This window comes from Platichthys flesus, chromosome 23 (assembly GCF_949316205.1).
Source record: "Platichthys flesus chromosome 23, fPlaFle2.1, whole genome shotgun sequence".
NCBI classification, from domain to species: Eukaryota; Metazoa; Chordata; class Actinopteri; order Pleuronectiformes; family Pleuronectidae; genus Platichthys; species Platichthys flesus.
Window position 1 is genome coordinate 11,380,650 of NC_084967.1, and position 19,232 is coordinate 11,399,881.

At 45.4% G+C, this 19,232-nt stretch overlaps 1 protein-coding gene across 1 annotated transcript in view; it reads right to left on the reverse strand.

Moving 5' to 3' along the window:
- Window positions 1-19,232, reverse strand: part of plxna4 (plexin A4) — a 185,935-nt gene that overhangs the window by 34,726 nt on the left and 131,977 nt on the right. The window contains 7 exon segments of the mRNA XM_062383138.1: window positions 438-589; window positions 3,705-3,895; window positions 5,588-5,684; window positions 6,587-6,787; window positions 13,389-13,503; window positions 13,840-13,939; window positions 16,449-16,602. Of these exon segments, the coding sequence (XP_062239122.1) occupies window positions 438-589; window positions 3,705-3,895; window positions 5,588-5,684; window positions 6,587-6,787; window positions 13,389-13,503; window positions 13,840-13,939; window positions 16,449-16,602 (1,010 nt within the window).

The window sequence follows — 19,232 nt, forward strand, 5'->3', positions numbered from 1 at the left end:
CGATTGCTTAGAAAGTGCTGGCACACAACTTTCTTTCTGAGCAGAAGAGGCTCTGGGTCTGTTGATAACAGAACTTTAAAACACGTTTAAAATCTTTTAATATGCCACCTGTAAGGAACCACAGCAGTGGAATAAACTCAAATGTCAACAAAACGTAACCTCCTGAACTTTCTGCGAAGATAATGGTCCCGTGTGGTTTGTGTTTGTGTGTATGTGTGTGTGTGTGCATGTTTTAGGCATGTGTACGTGCTCTAATGATATAAAGAAGCCGGACTATTCTGTATCCCTCAGCAGTGCACATACAAACTCCAATTTCTTCTTCCTCTATAGGAATTAGTCCAAGTCAGCACTAGTTTAATGGTTGTGTTATACACTTTCTCTTTCACACACACAGACACACATACTTTTGAGTTTTTTAAATATTAAATGTGACCTACTGTTCTGCAGGGATGTAGCCCTCGCGTATCGGGGTGCAGTCCACTTCAGCCACCTTCACGTTACCCTGGATCTCCGCGAACTCCAGGCCCAGGTTCTCCCCACGGATGGTCACCAGCGTGCCGCCCTCCCTGGGACCTCGCAGAGGGGTGATCTGTTGAAATCAAGATCCAAGCAGATGTTACAAGAGGCATTGCTTCAAATTGCATGTTGAGAAATGTTTTAGATTATAGTGAAACATCTGTAGCGACAAAGGCCCTATTCAAAAATATGAGTCAGGTGTGGAGGGAATTTTTTTTTGTAGAATGTGAGTTATTACATTCGCCAAGGAGGTTATATTTTCACCCCTGTCTGTTTGTTGGTTTGTTCGCAGGATTACAGAAAAACAACTAAATGGATTTCCATGAACCTTTATTTTTGTATCTATCTTTAACATAGCATAAAAGGGCATTTTTCAACATATGCACCATTTTCCTGGGGAATATTTCTTGGATCCTGAGTGTGTGCACTGTGGTGCAGCTTGACCGGATTTAAGGAGACTGTTGGGCCTTTCCATATCTGCTCCACGGAGTGCCATTCTAGTTTTTATAGATTTTTTTTTTTTTTATGTTACTCATCTGTGAGCATTCTTAAATCTGTCTGTTTGCACGTTATGTAACTCTCGGGTAAAGAAAATACTTTTCTGAAGGGTGGGGGTGGGGGGGTGGGAGAGACGGCTGCAGCAGAGAGCCCATAAATGATCAAATAATAGCTCCTGAGACAGCTATACGGGGTCACGACTCGGGGTCAAGTGACTGTCATTTCTCAATCCCACATTCCCTGAAATACACAACAATCTCCTGCCTGAGATGAACTGGAAACCGGGCATTAGGTGACACCTTCGCTGTAATCTGTGTGGTTTGATTTATCAGGAACATCTCTCACTGGTGATGAGGAGGTTCTAGCATCTATCAGCGCTTCACTAACACACTTACGCTCTGGTCGGTGAGCGAGTGCAAACACATCACCAGGTCGGGCCAGACAGATGGATGTGAGGGACAGACACTTGGTAGCCTGTCCCCATCTGTCTCTGCCAAATAGAAGTCCTCCATGCTGTGGGCAGGGACCCAGCTTTAGTAGTGCTGTGTCACCAGCCCCATGGAAAATACTGATCCCAAGGATTTTCATTGAGGTCGAAGCTCTGCTCAGTTAACACGTCTGCGTGGCCCCCTGTGGTGATCACAGGTACACTGCTGAGGGAGCGTGGCCTTATCCCATGGCTTTAGGCTCTGTTATTTTATATTCTGATAAACCATATGTGCATCAAAGGATTTTAATTTGACTATTTGATTACTTTTCAAATAAGTGAATTAAAACAAATTGAAGCGGTTGCACTCGAGAGGAACTAGCCAATCGAGTGACAGCGGCGAGCTCGAGCCAGGTCATGTTCAACACAGGTCCTGTAGCTGTCGTGTGCAGATATCATTATCCTACGGTTCAATGTCTGATTAATAAGGCTCCCTGCTGATATCTTAATGAAAAAAGAAGAGCCTTCTGGGAATGGAGCTACAATACGTGCAATTAAAAAGATTGCACACAATGCATGGTGGCTCTCCGTTTATTAGCAAAATACGGAGGATGGAGCCGGAGAGTGAGAAAAAGTGGAGGAGAGCAAAAGAGCCAAAGAGAGAGGGGGAGAGACACAATGAGACGTTGATTAGATTTGTGACTTTGACAAGATAATTGATGGGTTGGATAGAGGCAAAAACTTAATCACTTCTCCCTCTCTCACCCTTTCTTTTTCCATCCGTCTACACCAGCCACCACCCCCCCCCCCTCACATTGTTGATGGGAGATGTCATTATAATAAAGCATATTAGAATGCATTAGGGCTCTGGTCGTCTCGGAGAAGTACTCACTCCTCAGCCACTGACAGTTTTTATGGGGGACGTGAGATGGCTGCAATATGTCCCCGCTGCAGCCTCTGGGATGGGAGGAGAAATTCGAGGGACGATCGCCAGGAGTACATCCACTGAAGACAAACACTGGAGGAGGGATGATGGAGTGAAAGTAACAGATCCAGACACTTTGAGTGGAAGGAGGGACACAGCTATCCCTCCCATGGGCATCACCCAACTCAAGAGTATGCCTGGGTATTCGTCAACAATGTAGAGGGGGGAAAGTCGAGTAATTAGAGCCACTGTTTTCTTGAATTTAATCCCAGGTCATGTCTTAAACAGATTTTTATCTCCTGTTAGACTCCTTCTTCTTTCCTCCATAAAGCTCTGGTTTATGGTGTTGCTTTCACCAAATGGTAATTGTTGTATCCAGTATGCAGTCCGAAGACAAAACGAGAGACGATTGCTCTTCCATTCTCGTGTCCCTCTCCCCTCTCTCCGTCCAAACCCATCACTCCCCAGGACATAGACCGAGTTTCCTTTCTGTCTTTTTTATTCATCCCTTCAACTCGCCATCTGCTCCTACTGCTCCTCCTTTGAAAACGGCTACAGAGCGGACCCTAGCATCCATCATGGGGAAACAGGGGAGGGGGTGATGTTTGGGGGGGGGGGGGGGGGGGGGGGGGGTCCTCTTCCACCCCTTCAGCCTCTTGTGACTCCATTCTGGCTCAGTCAACCCATACGTCACCAGACGCTTTCATGTAAAGCCTATCCATCCTCCTCTCCCTTCACGTGGCATCTTTCCATCTATCTTTCCCTTGTATCCTCTAATCCCTCATCTCACCGTCTCCCTGTCGTCATTGACCCTTCTATATGTCTCGCACAGGTCGAGTCTATTTGCCTCACGCAGCGTTCGTGGGTTTCCGGAGGACGACGGGTTAAGTGCGGGTTTACGAGAACATCTGGGCTACGTTGATTGATAACTTGGGAGTTGGAGAACGATTTGTTTTCTAGGTCCTACGTGGATTATTTAAATGTTACCGAGCTGTACGTATATAACCTCTGTCACCAATCACGGTTGTCAGAACAGACTGTTATTGTGATTCTAATGTGTCATTACTGTTGAAACCTTTTGATAAGTGCGACGTGTAACCGCACGGCACAAGAGGTGTAAAATAAATTCCTCTCACAAAAGCTGTAAGACTGAATAACTGCTGGTGACTCAGCCTCTGCTATTCTGTTGAAATGATAAACTGCCACATTGTCTTAGTGGTGTTCAATCCATTGCACTGGTATTAAGATGTGAAGAAAATGCATGTATGACCCCTGGGGGTAAATCAATGCCGGCATTGTTGCAGCTTTTGTGTGGACGTATGCTGACGTGTGTCTCACCTGTGTGATGCGAGGGTGGGTGCACTTGCTGTTGATGCCGTTGTGCTCCAGCCACTGGTTCTCGGGGTGCGGGCAGTGCTGCTTGAGGGTGCAGCGGTTCTCCCCTTTGCACCAAACACAGCCAAACAGCGGGTCCGCCTTCAGACACAGGCCACAGCTGCCGCGCTGGGCGTCGCACTTGTACAGATGGACTGCGGAAGAGAGAGAGAGAGAGAGAGAGAGAGAGAGAGAAGAAAGTGATGGCACAGGGGAGAAAGAGAAGGGAGAACACAAGTGAGCAGCGATTAAACAACTGCACATGCACACAAATTCGTTCTAAAGCTTTGAGACACACAACAAACTCCAATCTGGGTTGTTAAGGCACAACTCTCAACGTCTGCCAACCGCTGATGAAATATAAGCAAACAAACAGACTGAACATTCAGAAAAAAGAGAGAGAGAGAGAGAGAGAGAGAGAGACACTCGCTGATATCTCTGTCTCATTATCTCTCCATCCATCATCATCCCTGTGTACACACATTTAACATAGCAGCGCCATGGCAACGGGCCAGCCATTTCATTTTTTTTAATTGTGATTGGATGTGTGTGTGATCTGTCCATCAAACGAGGCCCAAGGAGCTGCTTCCTACACAGGGAGCGGCGGAGGGAGGAGAGAGGAGGACTCTCGAGTGCAAGCAGCTCCCTCTGACTTTCGTTGCTTCTTTGATTCCTCGCTCACGCTCCAGGATACGTTTTGTACACTGTATTTGACTCCGACGCACACACGCAGACACGCACACTGTGCAAACTCTGCCTTACAGCGCAGTGTCATGTTGGCATATCATCCACATTTTTTAACAATTTGTTTTTCTCATGCTCTCCTCCACCGCCTTTGGTTAAAACGAGTTGTTTTCCTGTCAGAGAACTACAACCCCCAGCATGCGGCTGTTTTCCTGTCCCAGCGTGGTTCCTTCGCCGTGGTGGATAGCCAGTGGCCAGACTGACTCGGTTCAGCAGCTGAATGCTTAACAATTTGGCAGCGAGTTATCATTCCATATATACCGTGAGTAGATAGATAGAAATATGAAAGGCAGAGAAAAACGAAACATATATCATGTCGTAGCTTTGTCCATCAGTCATGGACTAATAAATGAGCTTAGATAACTTAGATTCATCATTTTGTTTTGATGATATATTGGTGGTTTATTACCATCATGTTTTTGAGCTGCACCCATGTTTCCCCAGTACCACACTTCTGAAGTGTATAACCACTAAAGTAGACTGAATTGCTGAGATGAGAAAAAATAAATGAAGGGAGGAGAGAGAGGCGGAGAAGGATTGATAGATTGCCAAATTTCCAGCGAGGTGTGTTGACCGGGCAAATGAAATAAACAGCTGAGAGGAGATAATATTTTGAGAGGAGGCAATAAAATGGAAGTTCGATTTGGGAAGGGACAGACGGACAGACGTGCAGGACAGACTGATGGAAACAGAGAGAGACAGGCGGGGGAGCGAGAGACCTGCAGAAGTGCAGCGTAACAGAGGAAGTGTTGAAGTTAACCACTCGACACACCAACATTCAGGGATGGATGCTGCACCTCAGCACACCGCCCGTCTGTTGCTATGGAAACCAGCTCTACAAGGGGAATAATGGGGAGGCAGCAGCTTTACTGTGTGTAAGTGTGTGTCTGTCTCTGTGTGTGTGTGTGTGTGTCAGTGAGAGTTTATCAGAGACGATGTCGACTATTTGTGCGTGTGTTTTACAATGATGCTGTGGGAACTAAGGGAAAAGCTTGTATGGTAGTGTGAGTCAATTTCTGTGTGTGTAAGTGTGTGCACATGCCTGCCTGCGTGAGTGTGTGGGTGCGTTGCGTGTGAATACACAAGCATCTGTGCACGCTCACCTTTGTTGTGGGCGGGGTTGTCAATGCTGAAATCCCCGTTCCAGATGACGGTCAACTCCACGGGAAGACTGCTCATCTCCATCCCATCATAGAAATACTATCACCATGGCAACCGCAGAGAGAGGGCAAGAGATGGGGGGGAAGAGAGAAGAGAGAGAGAGAGAGAGAGAGAGAGAGAGAGAGAGAGAGAGAGAGAGAGAGAGAGAGAGAGAGAGAGAGAGAGAGAGAGAGAGAGAGAGAGTTAGAGAAGCTGTTGAGCTACTTTAAACTGTCCATTATCTTTAAGTCCAAAAAGCCTCTGGTATCACAGTACTCCTTCGAATGCAAAACGCATGATCAACAGGTGGTCGCACACACAATGAACATGCACATGAACTCACGCAACAAACTCACAACCACACACTACACACCACAGAGCTCTCAAAGAGGAGATTAAGTTGTATTTGGTTCTTTAACACCAGCAGCACGGAGGGTTGATGCTAGAATCATAATTTTCCGCTAAATTACAGTTTCCCTCCTTCACGGCTCGATCACAGTACAATATTTGGATCGTACTGTGATTTTACTCGCACAAGTCTTCTTCGAGACGTCTCCACACAGACACTGACACGCAGCGTGATGAAGACAGACAGGAAGATGAGATGTTACTGTATCAACACACGATTTGCATCAGGACCAGCACAAAGCCCTTTTTCGTGCTAGTCTTTCATTGCTGTCAATGCGTTATTCAGTCAGTAAATGGAGCCTGATTGCAAGGGTGGCTGTGGAGAAGAGACAAAGTCAGACTCTTGACTCATCTCATCACTGTCTCGCTGATAAAAGAGAAATACTTCAGCTGGAACGACTGTGTGTGCAAGTGTCTGGGTGTAAGATGAAAGAAAAACCATTAGGGGCCCTTTATGGAGGTGGGGAAAATTTATAGAGTATATGTCAGTGTGTGGGGCTTAATGGTGATCTGTTATTGGCACATTAAAACACACACACACACACACTCCTTACTGATGTGTTTTGACACTGCACTGAGGAGCTGTTGAAGCGCAGGGCAGGAACCCGGTGCTCGCTTCCCTGGATGGTCAGCAGACACTCGTACCCCCTCTGACCGGACTGGGGCTGGGGCAGGTTCTTTGCCCGCAGAGTGATGGGCTTCACCACGTTGACTGGAACCAGGATCCTCTCTGCAGGCAGCAGCTGGGGACACCCCTGCAAGACAGACATGGAGACAAGGAAGGAAAGTCAACACCTGCTCTGACTACTATATTCTTCGAGAGTCTAGAGCACAATTGCGACTGGTTTACGTTACTCGACGAGATCCTACAATGTGATCGGCAGCAACATTTTTACTCGGTTGAATCTGTTTGGAGATACAGACGAGGATCCTAAATAAACATGGTTGACATAAAGAGCTCATCGACACCAACACAGATTAGCTCTTCACCAACATTCATTAAATTTAATGACAGAGCCTCTTCAGCGTGAACTTTTTTTTAGTGTTTTCTGGCTTTTATTTTGTTGGTAGTCTCTGTGGGGTTGAGATCGGTTGAGTCTCAGTTGGACGGTCCTCAGACCTGCTCACATCCAGGGGCTTGATACTGATGGTACTCGACTGTCATTATCCACAGGAGGGTAAATTAATGACACAATGAAATTGGCTCTTACAATCACTCTGTTGATGGATGTTTGGCTGATGTGGACCAAAACAAGGTTGATTTCGAGCTGTGCGGTATTTGGGCAAGTTTGAATGACAGAGGTGAAGAGAGCAAGAGAGGTAGAGGGATGAGTCGCTTAGCAATTGAAGCTCTAAAATTAACAGCCAATCAATTCAGGTGTAAGCAGCTGGCTAAATATAGAGCACCTATGACTTCCCTGAAAGACGGACAGGAGAGGAAAGAGGAGGAGAGGTGAAGAGGGGTGAGCGATGGACAGGGAAGAAAACGGATGAAGTGGGGTGAAAGAAGTTGAGAAGTGAGGTAAGAGAGTGTTAAGATAGTAAATAGGAAAGAGCACTCCTATAAGTACTTTGCAAACTGTTTCATGTTTTTGTTAAAGAGCCACGGATGCGAGTGTAAGAGCAAAATAGTCAAAATGAGCGAGAGAGGGACAACAAAAGAACAGAGCGGCTGAAGGAAGGGGAAAAAAAATAGAGCGTATGCGACAGGAGGAGCGTCGTGTCAAAGAGGCAGCAGGAGAGAGGCTGAAAAGAAGGAGACCAGATAAGATGAACCCCCGCATGGATGGCGCTGGGGGGGGGGGGGGGGGGGGGGGGGCGAAGCACAGCGCACATTGAACTGGGTGATAACACTTGTTTGAAGTTCATTAAAAGCCACTTGATTGGGTTAGGCTGAGTGACTGACTGGATGGCTGCTTGGTGAGAGAGGAGGATGGAGGGGGGGGGGGGCACTCTGTAACACTATTCACAAAGTCATTATAGATAAATGACACACAGGGTGAGTGAGTTCGGCGGTTGGAGGGAGAGGAAGGAAGAGGTTGTGGGTGCGTGGGTGCTCGTCCAAATCTCATTTTCATAAGAACGGCGAAGGGTCGCGTTTGGAGAGCGGAAGTGATTGGGCGAGCAAAGACGGATGCAATCCGTTTTTTTATTTTTTTATTTCTCAAATCTCTTCCGGTTAATACACTGGAACAATGGAGAAAATACATGTGATCTGGTTTGTGGACATGAAGGCACAGGACGCACCGGAGTACGACTTAACACGGTGACACGCAGATCCGCAGCGATAGTGGCCAGAGGTGGAGATGTCATGGGATTTTGCGCACACACACACACACACACACACACACACCGGAAACCCCATGCCTTGCCTACACTTCGCCAGATTCAAGGTGAATGCTTCTGACACGTGTGGGTACGTGCGCCCACAAATGTATGCAAACACATTCAGAAACTACAGCCTTGGAATCCCATTGTAGTGTAAGATAAACGCCACAAGTCAAAGCCAGACAGCATCTCTTGCATCATCTGCCAACGTGTCATGGAAAACTTCGGGATGCAAATTGAAACAGCTGCCGACTACACACTCGCACACACACACACACACACACACACACACACACATCAACACTATTCCACCGTTTCATTAACACCTTCACATTCTCTTTACAACACCGACATCAGAGTAATTTCTTTACAGACTGCACACACACACACACACACACACACACACACACACACACACACACACACACACACACACACACACACACACACACACACACACACACACACACACACACACACACACACACACACACACACACACTCTATCACTAGAACCTGTCATTCCTTGTCCTGCTATAATGAATAAAAACTTAAATAACATAATTTATTTTGTCATATTAGAAACATATTAAACAAAATCTGTTTCCTTATTTGCTTCAACAAGAATGAAAAATTCATGATGTGTCAACATCCTGTGTTTTTCCTCTCCTCGTCTTTATTTGTATGTACACACACACACTCATCATATACCATGACTGTTGCCAGAAGGCCCTGAGGCCAAGTGGGCTTTCACTGTGGTACGGACAATCACATGTGTGTATCCTAGTTGGCTACTGATGCTGCTGGTGTTGGCAGTGATGCTCTCTGTCGCCCGTTAAGATTCATGTCAGCGTTAAGTTGATCTAATGCCTGTGCGTTTATTGCCGCTCCACACCCCCTCGACCCCCGGTGACTGAGGTGTGATAAATAACGGCGCAGCGACTTTAAATCACAGCCCAGATGCATGTACACACACAGCAAGCTACACAAACAAGTCAGCTCCATAAATAGGCACACGCTCGAGCTGAGTGACATCACGTGGGCAGAACAAATTGGATTTACAACTCGTCACCCCGAAGACTGTTTGACTCTAAGAGGAGGTCGAGAGGGAGAGTTGGGTGGATTCTGGGAGAATAGTGAAGTTTAAAGCATAATTTTACCTTTACATAATAATATAACGTCTTGTCATTTACCTCAATTTTGTAATGACATGCAGTGAGTTATTACCGTGTAATACCCACTTGGCCAACTTCCTCAGTAACCTGAGCCTGGATAGTGTCAAGGATTGATGGGTGGATGGATGGCTGGTTGGTTAAATGGATGAATGGATGGATGGATAGATTTTTCACAGACACTTCTAGTTAGAAGCTATTAACATCACTTTCAACTGAGTAGCTGGCGGATTGTTCTAGGGACAGAAGCTTCCATTTTTATGGTGACTATCTCAAAACCTTGACAGATGTAAACAAATCCCACAAGCAAACGTAGATACCAGTAGAATTAGATAACTTTATTTGTGTTTTTTGTGTAAAACAACACTTTCTGTCTGATTAGTAGTTGAGAGAGAGACCAGCTTATGTAAGTCTGTTTGTGTGAAGATGTGACAGACAGACCTTCAGTCGTGTTATCATCGACCAACCACTAAAGCACCGGAAAGAGAAAAGTACCTGTCAATAGAGTGAGTCATCGTAACCACGTAATAAGCGCAGACTTCTGAAAAACATGTTGGCGCCTCTCTTTTTCTTCTCTATAATTATCCCTCGTTTCTCCCCTTTCTATCACAGACTTGTTGTTTTCCTCTGACCTCATCTTTGATTCTTCTTCAAGCTTTATTCCTCCTTCATTCATCTCTCTCCCTCCAAACCGAGCCTGTGTTGTTCGTCTTTGCCTGCCTCGCTCGCTGACCCTTCCCGTTTCTCTTATCAACTCTCCCTCGCGCTGATTCCCGCTCCCCCCTCTCCTCCCTGACTTCTCTTCTTCTCGGGGACCTACTTAGATCTGATAATTAGAGGCTGGTGGGAGGTGTGAAGGGTGGAGATGGAGAGAGTGACAGAGAGTAGCGAGCCGAGGGGGAACTGTGAATGTAGAAGCCCTTGGCATAGTTTGAAGCAAGGGAGGGTGCGAGTGAGAGGCAGGCCCGTAATTATAGCAGTGTAAGGTGTGAAGATGAGGAGGATCTTAAGTTTCCATACACGTCCGTACACACACACACACACACACACACACACACAACACCTTGTGGTAACCAAGAGCTCCCCTTAACTGGCCTCTGTTTTATCATCTCCTACAGAGCCTCGGGCAAAGACACTCTCCTGCTCTCCTTTCACGCTCCCTCCTTCCCTGCTGCTCTTCACCTTGCTCCTATCCCACCACTCAATCCTCACCTCAAAAGTTGTTTTCCAAATATCCTCTCGCAGCTTTCTTTTGTTTCCTGTCAATCTTTCTCAGCCTCTTTGTCCTTTGTCTTAAAAGAACAATTTGAATTGTCACAAGTTGGGGTTGTCTTAGTTTAGACTTCTCTTGGTTACACTCTCTTATCTAGTAACTTAAATGTACAGAATGTATAACTTTGGTCGTTAGGGGCCCAAACCAAAAACATATGATCCAGATTGTATGAAAGCATCCAAAGCTCTTTAGTTTTTCCCTTTAAATATATCTATTCATTCATTTCTCTCCCACTTTGCTCCATTTCTTTTCATTCTCGATTTTTTCACTTCACTCTGTAAATACTCCACTGACTCCTCAACAGTCCCTGCCTGGGCATGACATCGATTTGCCCATGAATCGAACCAGAACACCTTTTTCCACCATCCCTGGCTAATACCGGCAACTAGCAGCTATTACTGCTGGCATTTAGCTGCTCTAATAAAATTATATTGATCACTTGATCAATAAGTTCCCTTGTTAATAAACTCCCAGGCATGGATCCCCTCAGCAGGAAGTAACTCCAGCAGGAAGATGTGAGCAGAGAGGCTGATGAATATAGAAACTGTGTTTTAGAAAGAAGAAGAGGAAAAGGGAAATATTCTTCTTAGGTTGAAAGAGAACAGGAAGTGTTGCCTTAAGTGTGGAAAAAGTGCTGAATATGCAGGTAAACATTTCAGCCCATATTCGTGTGGTCAGGAATCACTTCTGGCTGTTTACTCTATGTAACCAATTGGAACAGCGTGCATTTTTTTTTTTTGTCAGCGAGGCTCAGCAGAGCGGCTGAGTCCTTGAGATGTGTGGAGGGCAAACAGGGACGTGGCCTTGTGCTAATGTGCCAACAGGCAAACGTCTGATCCGGGTGCCCATATCATTGCTGGCATGAATAAAAAGGCACCCTCTGTACACCCAGGCCTGGCTTTTCCTCTGTCCTGCCATGCATACTAACAACAAGCTCAAGCAGTCGGGAGATTTGCACGGCCTCAGTCATTAGCATAGTGTTCAGGGATTATTCAGATCGCTGCCTGAAATCCCTTAATTGTAATAGTACACAAAAAAAAATCATCTCCAGCAGAAAGAGGCCGTCCCGTCTCATAAAGCAAAGTTGACTCGTTTCCTTTGATGAAATTCGAGGAGGATTCAATGAGTGGTGGTTTGTGTGTGTCTAAGTTATTAATTCAAAATGACAACAAGGAATCTGGCAGCAAACACACGACCTTGGATTTAAGGGGTTAATTAAAAGCAAATTAAAAGTCATTTAGCCTGAAAAACACCTGTCAAAAAGAGGGGATTGTCATTAATGTGCTAATGCCAAATCCCCCCTGACTATGTTTATGCTTTCTTTTAGGCAGCAACACAATAGGAAGGGATTCACACATTACTATCCTCTGTCAATATTGAACAGCGACGCCTGACTTCATTGCAAAAAGCAAACCTGCAAAGACGCCAGCTTGGGTCCGACTAAGCAGAAGGTTCAAAAGGATAATGGAAAATGGTGGAAAAGGAAAATAATATCGTGTGTGCAGGTTGAACAGCTCAGGGGAAACACGGGTGGAATAAAGCAATTGAGAGCAGACTGCTCATCAAAGAAGGCAATCTGGCTAAGCTTGTCCCTGCCTGTCGTGAAGCGTCTGCCAACGCAGACAAGAGCACTAGTGATCCTCATCATAGCTCACCTCAGGCTAAGATTAACAGGCCACCAACTCCCTGTAAAGCCCTCGCCGGAAAACTACCGTCAATTGGCAAGGGCGCAGGCGGGCGAAGACTGTTAACACGTAGAAATACATCGAAGGAGACATTGTGCACCCACAGCAGATGTTGTATACAATGCTTTTCTAGGCACATGTCCAGACCTTTCTTCACCCCCCTGCACTGTTGTGAAGGCAGCCACTGTGGTGGGGCCTCTAAATCAGAGTGAGACCTCTCTCGCTGGAAGAAGTGGGCGGAACGGATGGGGGGGTGGGGGGGGCCTTCACTGAATGTACCCCATCCAGCGAGGAGCTTGTCCTCTGCAGCAGTGCAGCCTAATTACACTGGGCTCTGCTTCGACGGGAATAGGACCGGCTGCCAATACTATTGATAATTCACACAGAGTAAGCTGTCGCAGGGAATAGGGATGGGCGAGAGGAAATGGCTCAGTTTTATTAGCTTCCACTGCCCTTTGATGTGCAATCAAGAGCGAGACATGCCAGGAGGCCCGAGCCAGATGGAAGCTCTGCGGCTGAGAGGTGTCTCCATCCTTTTAACATTACTCTTTTTGCATGGGAAACGTAGAATGATGGCTATTAGTCTCTTGTAGCCAAACATTTACCCTCGATTTCTGTCACTGTGGTTTATTAGTTAGCTGGCTCGCTGAGAAAAGGCTGTGTGGAGCTGGTCAGCGTTAAAACCAAGGGGAGTCTTGGATGTGCTCTTAATGGGCCACGGTCAGCCAACAGGCAGAGGTTCTGCAGGAGATATTCACCTCCCTGAACACAGATCAAGCGTCCACTAAGGGTCTCACCTGTGGGAGGGGGAGATACCTGAATAACTGGTGTTAACCTAAGAAGAACAAAATAAAATCAAGTAGAAGACTTCTATCTCCAGTTTTGGCTTGGGGCTCACCTCAGGCTTCTTGACCCGTCCCTCCTGGAAGGAGCACGTGCGAGGGTCGTAGGTGCAATCGTGTCTGTATTTACACCAGTGGCACTGGTAGGGACTGCTCACACATGACAAACACCTGCATGGAGAGGAGAACAGGAGGAGAGGAGAACAGGAGGAGAGGAGAGGAGAGGAGAGGAGAGGAGAGGAGAGGAGAGGAGAGGAGAGGAGAGGAGAGGAGAGGAGAGGAGAGGAGAGGAGAGGAGAGGAGAAGAGAGGAAGTGTTATGAATTGAACACTGAACTCAAGCACATATACCAGAGAGCAAATGCACAATAATTCCATCACATTAACAATAATTGAATTTATTAAAATAAACGGAGATGCCATGTCTGACCCATCAAGGACAGTGCAGGCAAGACCAGATGTAAATTACATCAAATTAATTGACGGGTATAAGGAGACATGGACTTACGACTTGTGGACGCTGCAGTTGTAGAAAACAAAACTGGTATTTGCGAAAGCCAGGCCCGTCTCCTTGGACTTGAGATAGAGTTGCACGATCTGGTGGTCACCTGGATGGAATAAGTCATAATCTAAATTAAAAGTGTGACTGACAGTTTTGCATTATGGTCAACAAATGACACCTTGTTAATTGGACCCACTATTGAAGAGAAGATATTACAGTAATATAAAGGCAGCAGTAACATGTCAGCTATGTTTACAGATTCTAGGACCAATGCTTGTAAGATGATAATTTCATTCATGAAGAATATATGACTGCATCACTTTGAGCCACAGGTGCCAAGCCTGTTGCAGTGGTAAAGGTAGTGTCTTAGAAAGACAGAGAGAGAGATAGAGAGAGAGGGTTTTGTTGGGTTAAGTCTCTCTATCCATTCCACCTTAGAACAGACAAGAGTAGGTGCACACACATTTCCCTTGGGATGGAAAATATTCCCCGGGAAAAGTCTTTGAGAGTATCTTTGACAAGGTAAAAGGGGAAGAAGATGATTCAAAAACCATACGTTTATTTGTGTGTTTGTGTGTGTGTATAAGCTTGTGCCTCATCTGTATTTGGTGTGTCCTTTTGTCTGGCCCTAATGAAGGCGTTCATGTTTAATTCAACAGCACATCCACACATCTAACTGCTCCCTCTCTCTCTCTCTCTCTCTCCTCTCTACCTCTCCTTCTCTCATCACCACTCTATCTCCACGCACAGGTCCCCTCGCCTCCCTCCACACGGCGACTCTTTCTTCTCCCCCGTGTCTCACTCCATCTCTTTAACAAAGAAGGAATCATTCATCAATCACGGTAAAAGCACCGCTGACAACGGATCTGTCCTAATTAGGCCACCTAAATGTTACCTTGAAGCCTGCTAACACTATCTATCCTTCCCGAGCTTCGACTAATGAGGACTGGTGAAAAATGGGAGATGAAAGGTTGAAATACAGGAAGAAATGGGAGGTATCTTCCTTCTTCCTGACACAGGAAAAGGATAGAAGCTTTTTTATGGTTGCGGGAGAAAGTAAAATGTTCCTCGTTTGTGCGAGTCCATATTTACACGTCCACATTTGCATAACTGCAAAATCACCAGCTTTACATATGACTGACAAGGCAAATATTGAACAAATGTTTTTAATTCCCGGAAGCACCTTCAGGCTCGCTGTCAGCCGTGCATCTGTGTGCCGTGGATCTTGGATTACATTATTGCAGAGATGTTTGTTTGTGTGTTTAATGTTTACTGTGCACGTGCAAACACTGAAGGAGTAAAGGAAAAAAGGGCCTCATCATCTCACCTACTGTTTCTGGACTTAAGTCTAGATTTAACTTGTGTCTAAACAACTGATAGATAACCTTGATTTTTTTAAATTGAGAAAATGTGTAAATATGATATTCTTGAGCGCTCCCACACCGTCAGTGTCCCTTTGAATGCAAATTTTGAGCATTACTGATGGATCGCCATCTTCTCCTCTTCAGTCTATTTTTTCTTTTCATTAATTTTTCATTTTTTTTGGTGTGTGGAGCTATGGAAGGGTGGCATCTTCATTATCTCAACATGAGGACACACTGAGGGCTGGTAATCAAGGATTGGCTGCCTGGGGACAGGCCTTCCCAGATGGGAGCGTAGTTCAATTAGACTGGGCTTAGCCAACCACGGAGAAGGGGAGGTGAAGAGCAAGGGGACAGGAGGTTGAAAAAAAAGAAAAGACTGTTTTCTCTTCTTTGCTTTGTGGAAGGAATACCATCAGACATGTTTGAGCTGTTTGCCTCTTGAAAGCAATGGAAGCAGTGACATTGTCTGCAGGGACTGTGTAATCTCCAGGCTGTGTATTAGCTGAATAACTGCGGTGAGAACACTTGGCGCTGCCGTTTGATATTCTCCTTTCTGCACTGGGGTTAACTGGGGTCCCATCACTCCCTCTGGAACACATCCACTTTGAGGGAGGGTGGTAAATAAATCCCACAGCTGCCTAATAACTAATGTTCACTCAATTACTAAACACATCCTAGGGCAGTGCTCCCAGGCCTGCTGAGATACTGACGGCAATGAGGAAACCAAATTTCATATAACACTTAGATGTGTAGCATGATCCTGACTGAAGGGCAAAACTTCCAGCTGAGTGTGGGCTTCACCGAGAGATGTGCTCTGTTTGTATCCGACAGGTCTAACGTTGACTGTGGCAATTTTCTTTTATTTTGAAGGTTTATGAGCAGATTATGCTGATGTCAGTTTCTGTATATGTTCACAATGCACACATTATGGGACAATGACATCTACAGGCTGGTAGCAGAAATAGACGGGATTGAAACACAGTAAATACACAACATATTAAGTACTCAAGTGACATAAGCACACAACATGGTACAAAATCAAATGTAACAGGGTAGAAAGGATGCAAAGATAGATTGAGAAGTACAAAATACTTCTTGGAAAATGAAATGGCAGCAGATGTAGTGAGGTAGCAGCATTTACAGTAAAAATGATAGCTGATGTTATGACTAATAAAAGTTACAGGTACACGTTTGCATTGAAAATGGGTTTCTGATCCCATTATTATGGGAATGCAATACATCTCCGCTCACCTTTGTCCACGCTAAGGCGCGGCATCTCCTTCTCAGCAGGTGAAAAGCACTTGATCCGGTTTCCCTCCACCAAGCCGTTCATCTCAGCCAGGTCCTTGAAGGAGCAGTTGACACCCGCGGAAAGCTCGGGGACATTGTGGGCTTCCAACACCAACTGAAGAACGAAAGGAGGAAACAGGGAAGTGTGTTAACATCCGTATGCGTTTCCTGCACAACATTCACTTTATAGTAGATGAGAGGAAGAATATGACTTAATATTTTAAGCCCGTGAATTGATCAGTAGCTCTGATTCTCTAGTGAAGTTGCATCAGATAATTACAAAAATAAAAACGAGTGAATTTTATCATTGGATCCATTATGAAGCAACTTCTACTTTTTATGTAACTTTTCCTTTATTTTAAGTTCTTTAGGTCTTTGTGTATTTCCAGTCCATGCTTCTTCACACAGGTCGCGCTGACATGTCATTTACTGTCGCTCACTGGAGTGAATTGTCTGTCTCCACCCGACTGATGAGTCAAGCTGGCTCATTCCCCCGATCGCTGTTGCCTTAGCAGCGGTGGTTGTGGAACAGACCATGGACAGCTAGTATCTCATGGACAGCTAGTCACGCAAGTTATTATTAATTTACCAGCTCGACGATTTCCATCACATTCACGGTCAGAGGTAAACAAATCTATGTCTCGACAGCTTTCATACGTTACTGAGACCCCCGCATCTGGGAGCCCTTCAGTTCTGTTTCAGGGACAACACAGTTTTCAAATGCGACGGCAACATAATGTGACTCTTGAGAGGCACAGCTGCAAGTTCTGTGCAGAGTGAGGATCCATCTGCAGGGCGGTCAGTGGCCAGAGGACTTTTGAATGAGTCATACCTAAAAACCCTGACAGCAACATCTTAAAACCGTATATTTCCAACAGCCACAAGTGCTGCTACCAGTCTCACCACCTCACATAATGCCTTGTGGCATCAATGAGCTGTATGGATTTTGCAAATTGATAAATGCTGAAAGTCATTGGAAGTGGAAGAATGAGGAGTTAGAAGAGATGGAACGTTGAATCTATTGAATGTAGATGGCTGAAAGAAGTGCGGAGTGAGGACAAGAGAAGCAGCAGGAAGGTGAACAAATGAGGCAGTGGAGAATGGGGGGGGGGGGGGGGGGCGGATGGTCAGGGTGAGAAAAGAGGACTCTGGGAAACATATAATGCAAATTCTCCCACTTCATTGGGAAACGCTGTGTAAGCTCTCTGCCCCTGAGCAGAAAGTGGCTTCAGGTGGAGCGGGAGGGGAAGAAAAAAAAACACGGTCCTTGAATAGGAAGAAATCAAATGAAAGAGGGTCAGGGGGGCAGGTGGAGCGGGGTCAAGACCAAAATATACATATTGATAGAAAAGTGTGTCTTTGGCGGGCCTTGGTCCAGGCATTGATTTGAAGCGCAGTCCACGGTACACTTGTGATGTGCTGCTGAAAGCTGCCTCAGCGCGGGAGAAGGGCTGACCCGCGCTGTTTTTATATTGCTGTTTAATGAAAAGACGGCAGCGTGGACGAGAACAGAAACACAGCTTCCCACGTAAGATGGACAGTGCATGACCGGGCGTCTTTCTCCTGCACATCCTCCCTCTCATCCCTCCACCTCTCGCCGTCTTCTTCTCGCGCTTTAATTTATTTTTCCCTTTAAGAATGGGGACACAGCCAGACCTCGAGTTCCCTCAATTACATTTAGAGTAGTCACGGCCATGCTCAGCCACAACAGGGCTGAATAAATATGAAAATAACCTACTTGTGTGAACAGAAACACCCACAAGCACACAAAAGCACACACTAAAACCCCACCTCTAAGGCTGCAGACGTATAATGATGGGATTTTCATGTTGCCATTATTTAAAAGCAGACAGATGCCCCAAAAGAAGAGGAAGGAGAACTTTATATCCACTGACATTGTTTATTATAATGTTAAAAATAAAACAATAATGTACTTACTTAATTATATAGTAAGATATAAAGTCTTAATATGTTTGCTTATTTACTTTTTCAGCCATTTCCACACAAATAATGCGTTCAGTTTTGTTGTATCTGTGTTTAGAGCAGTTGTACAAACAGATGCATGCATATAGAGGCAATACCACTATAGCATAAAAATTTGAAATCAGAGAAAACATATAATTTTTTCCTTTGAATGGATGTGATCTCAGCAGTGAAGTGTCTCAGTTTCTCTCTCTCGTCCTCTCCGCGCAAACAAATATTTAATAACACAAAGGTTAAGGAGGAGCCCCTGTCTGCCTGGCCGAGGCCTCTGCCCTGCAATCAGTCGGATGGGAGATCGGTGGCACGGCGTTTGGGTAAAGCCTGCTTGCGGAGAAAAGGTTAAACACTCTCAAAAGGCTGAGGCTTACACACACATACACACATATACACACAAGCACACACACACACACTATGAATATCATTAGAGCGGTGCAGAGGTTTACCTCAGAAAATCAACACCCTGTGTGACCCTCAGGGCAACTGGGATGGAGAATAGTCATTCATGCTCGACCTTAGAAAATCATATTGAATATTTTGTTCACTTGGTCTTTGAGATTCAATTTCCAAACCGCCATTAAAAAGGAAATGGGAATTGAAATGTGACATCACTTAGGGTGGTTAAGGTCAGCGGGATTTTTATTACATTTTAAAACCTTTCAAATTTGTTATCTTGCCCAGTTTGGACGAATAAAAACAGGAAGCGGTGTACGATATAAAACAGCACGACGTGTTCAGCCGCTGTCAATATCCTCTTTGACCTCC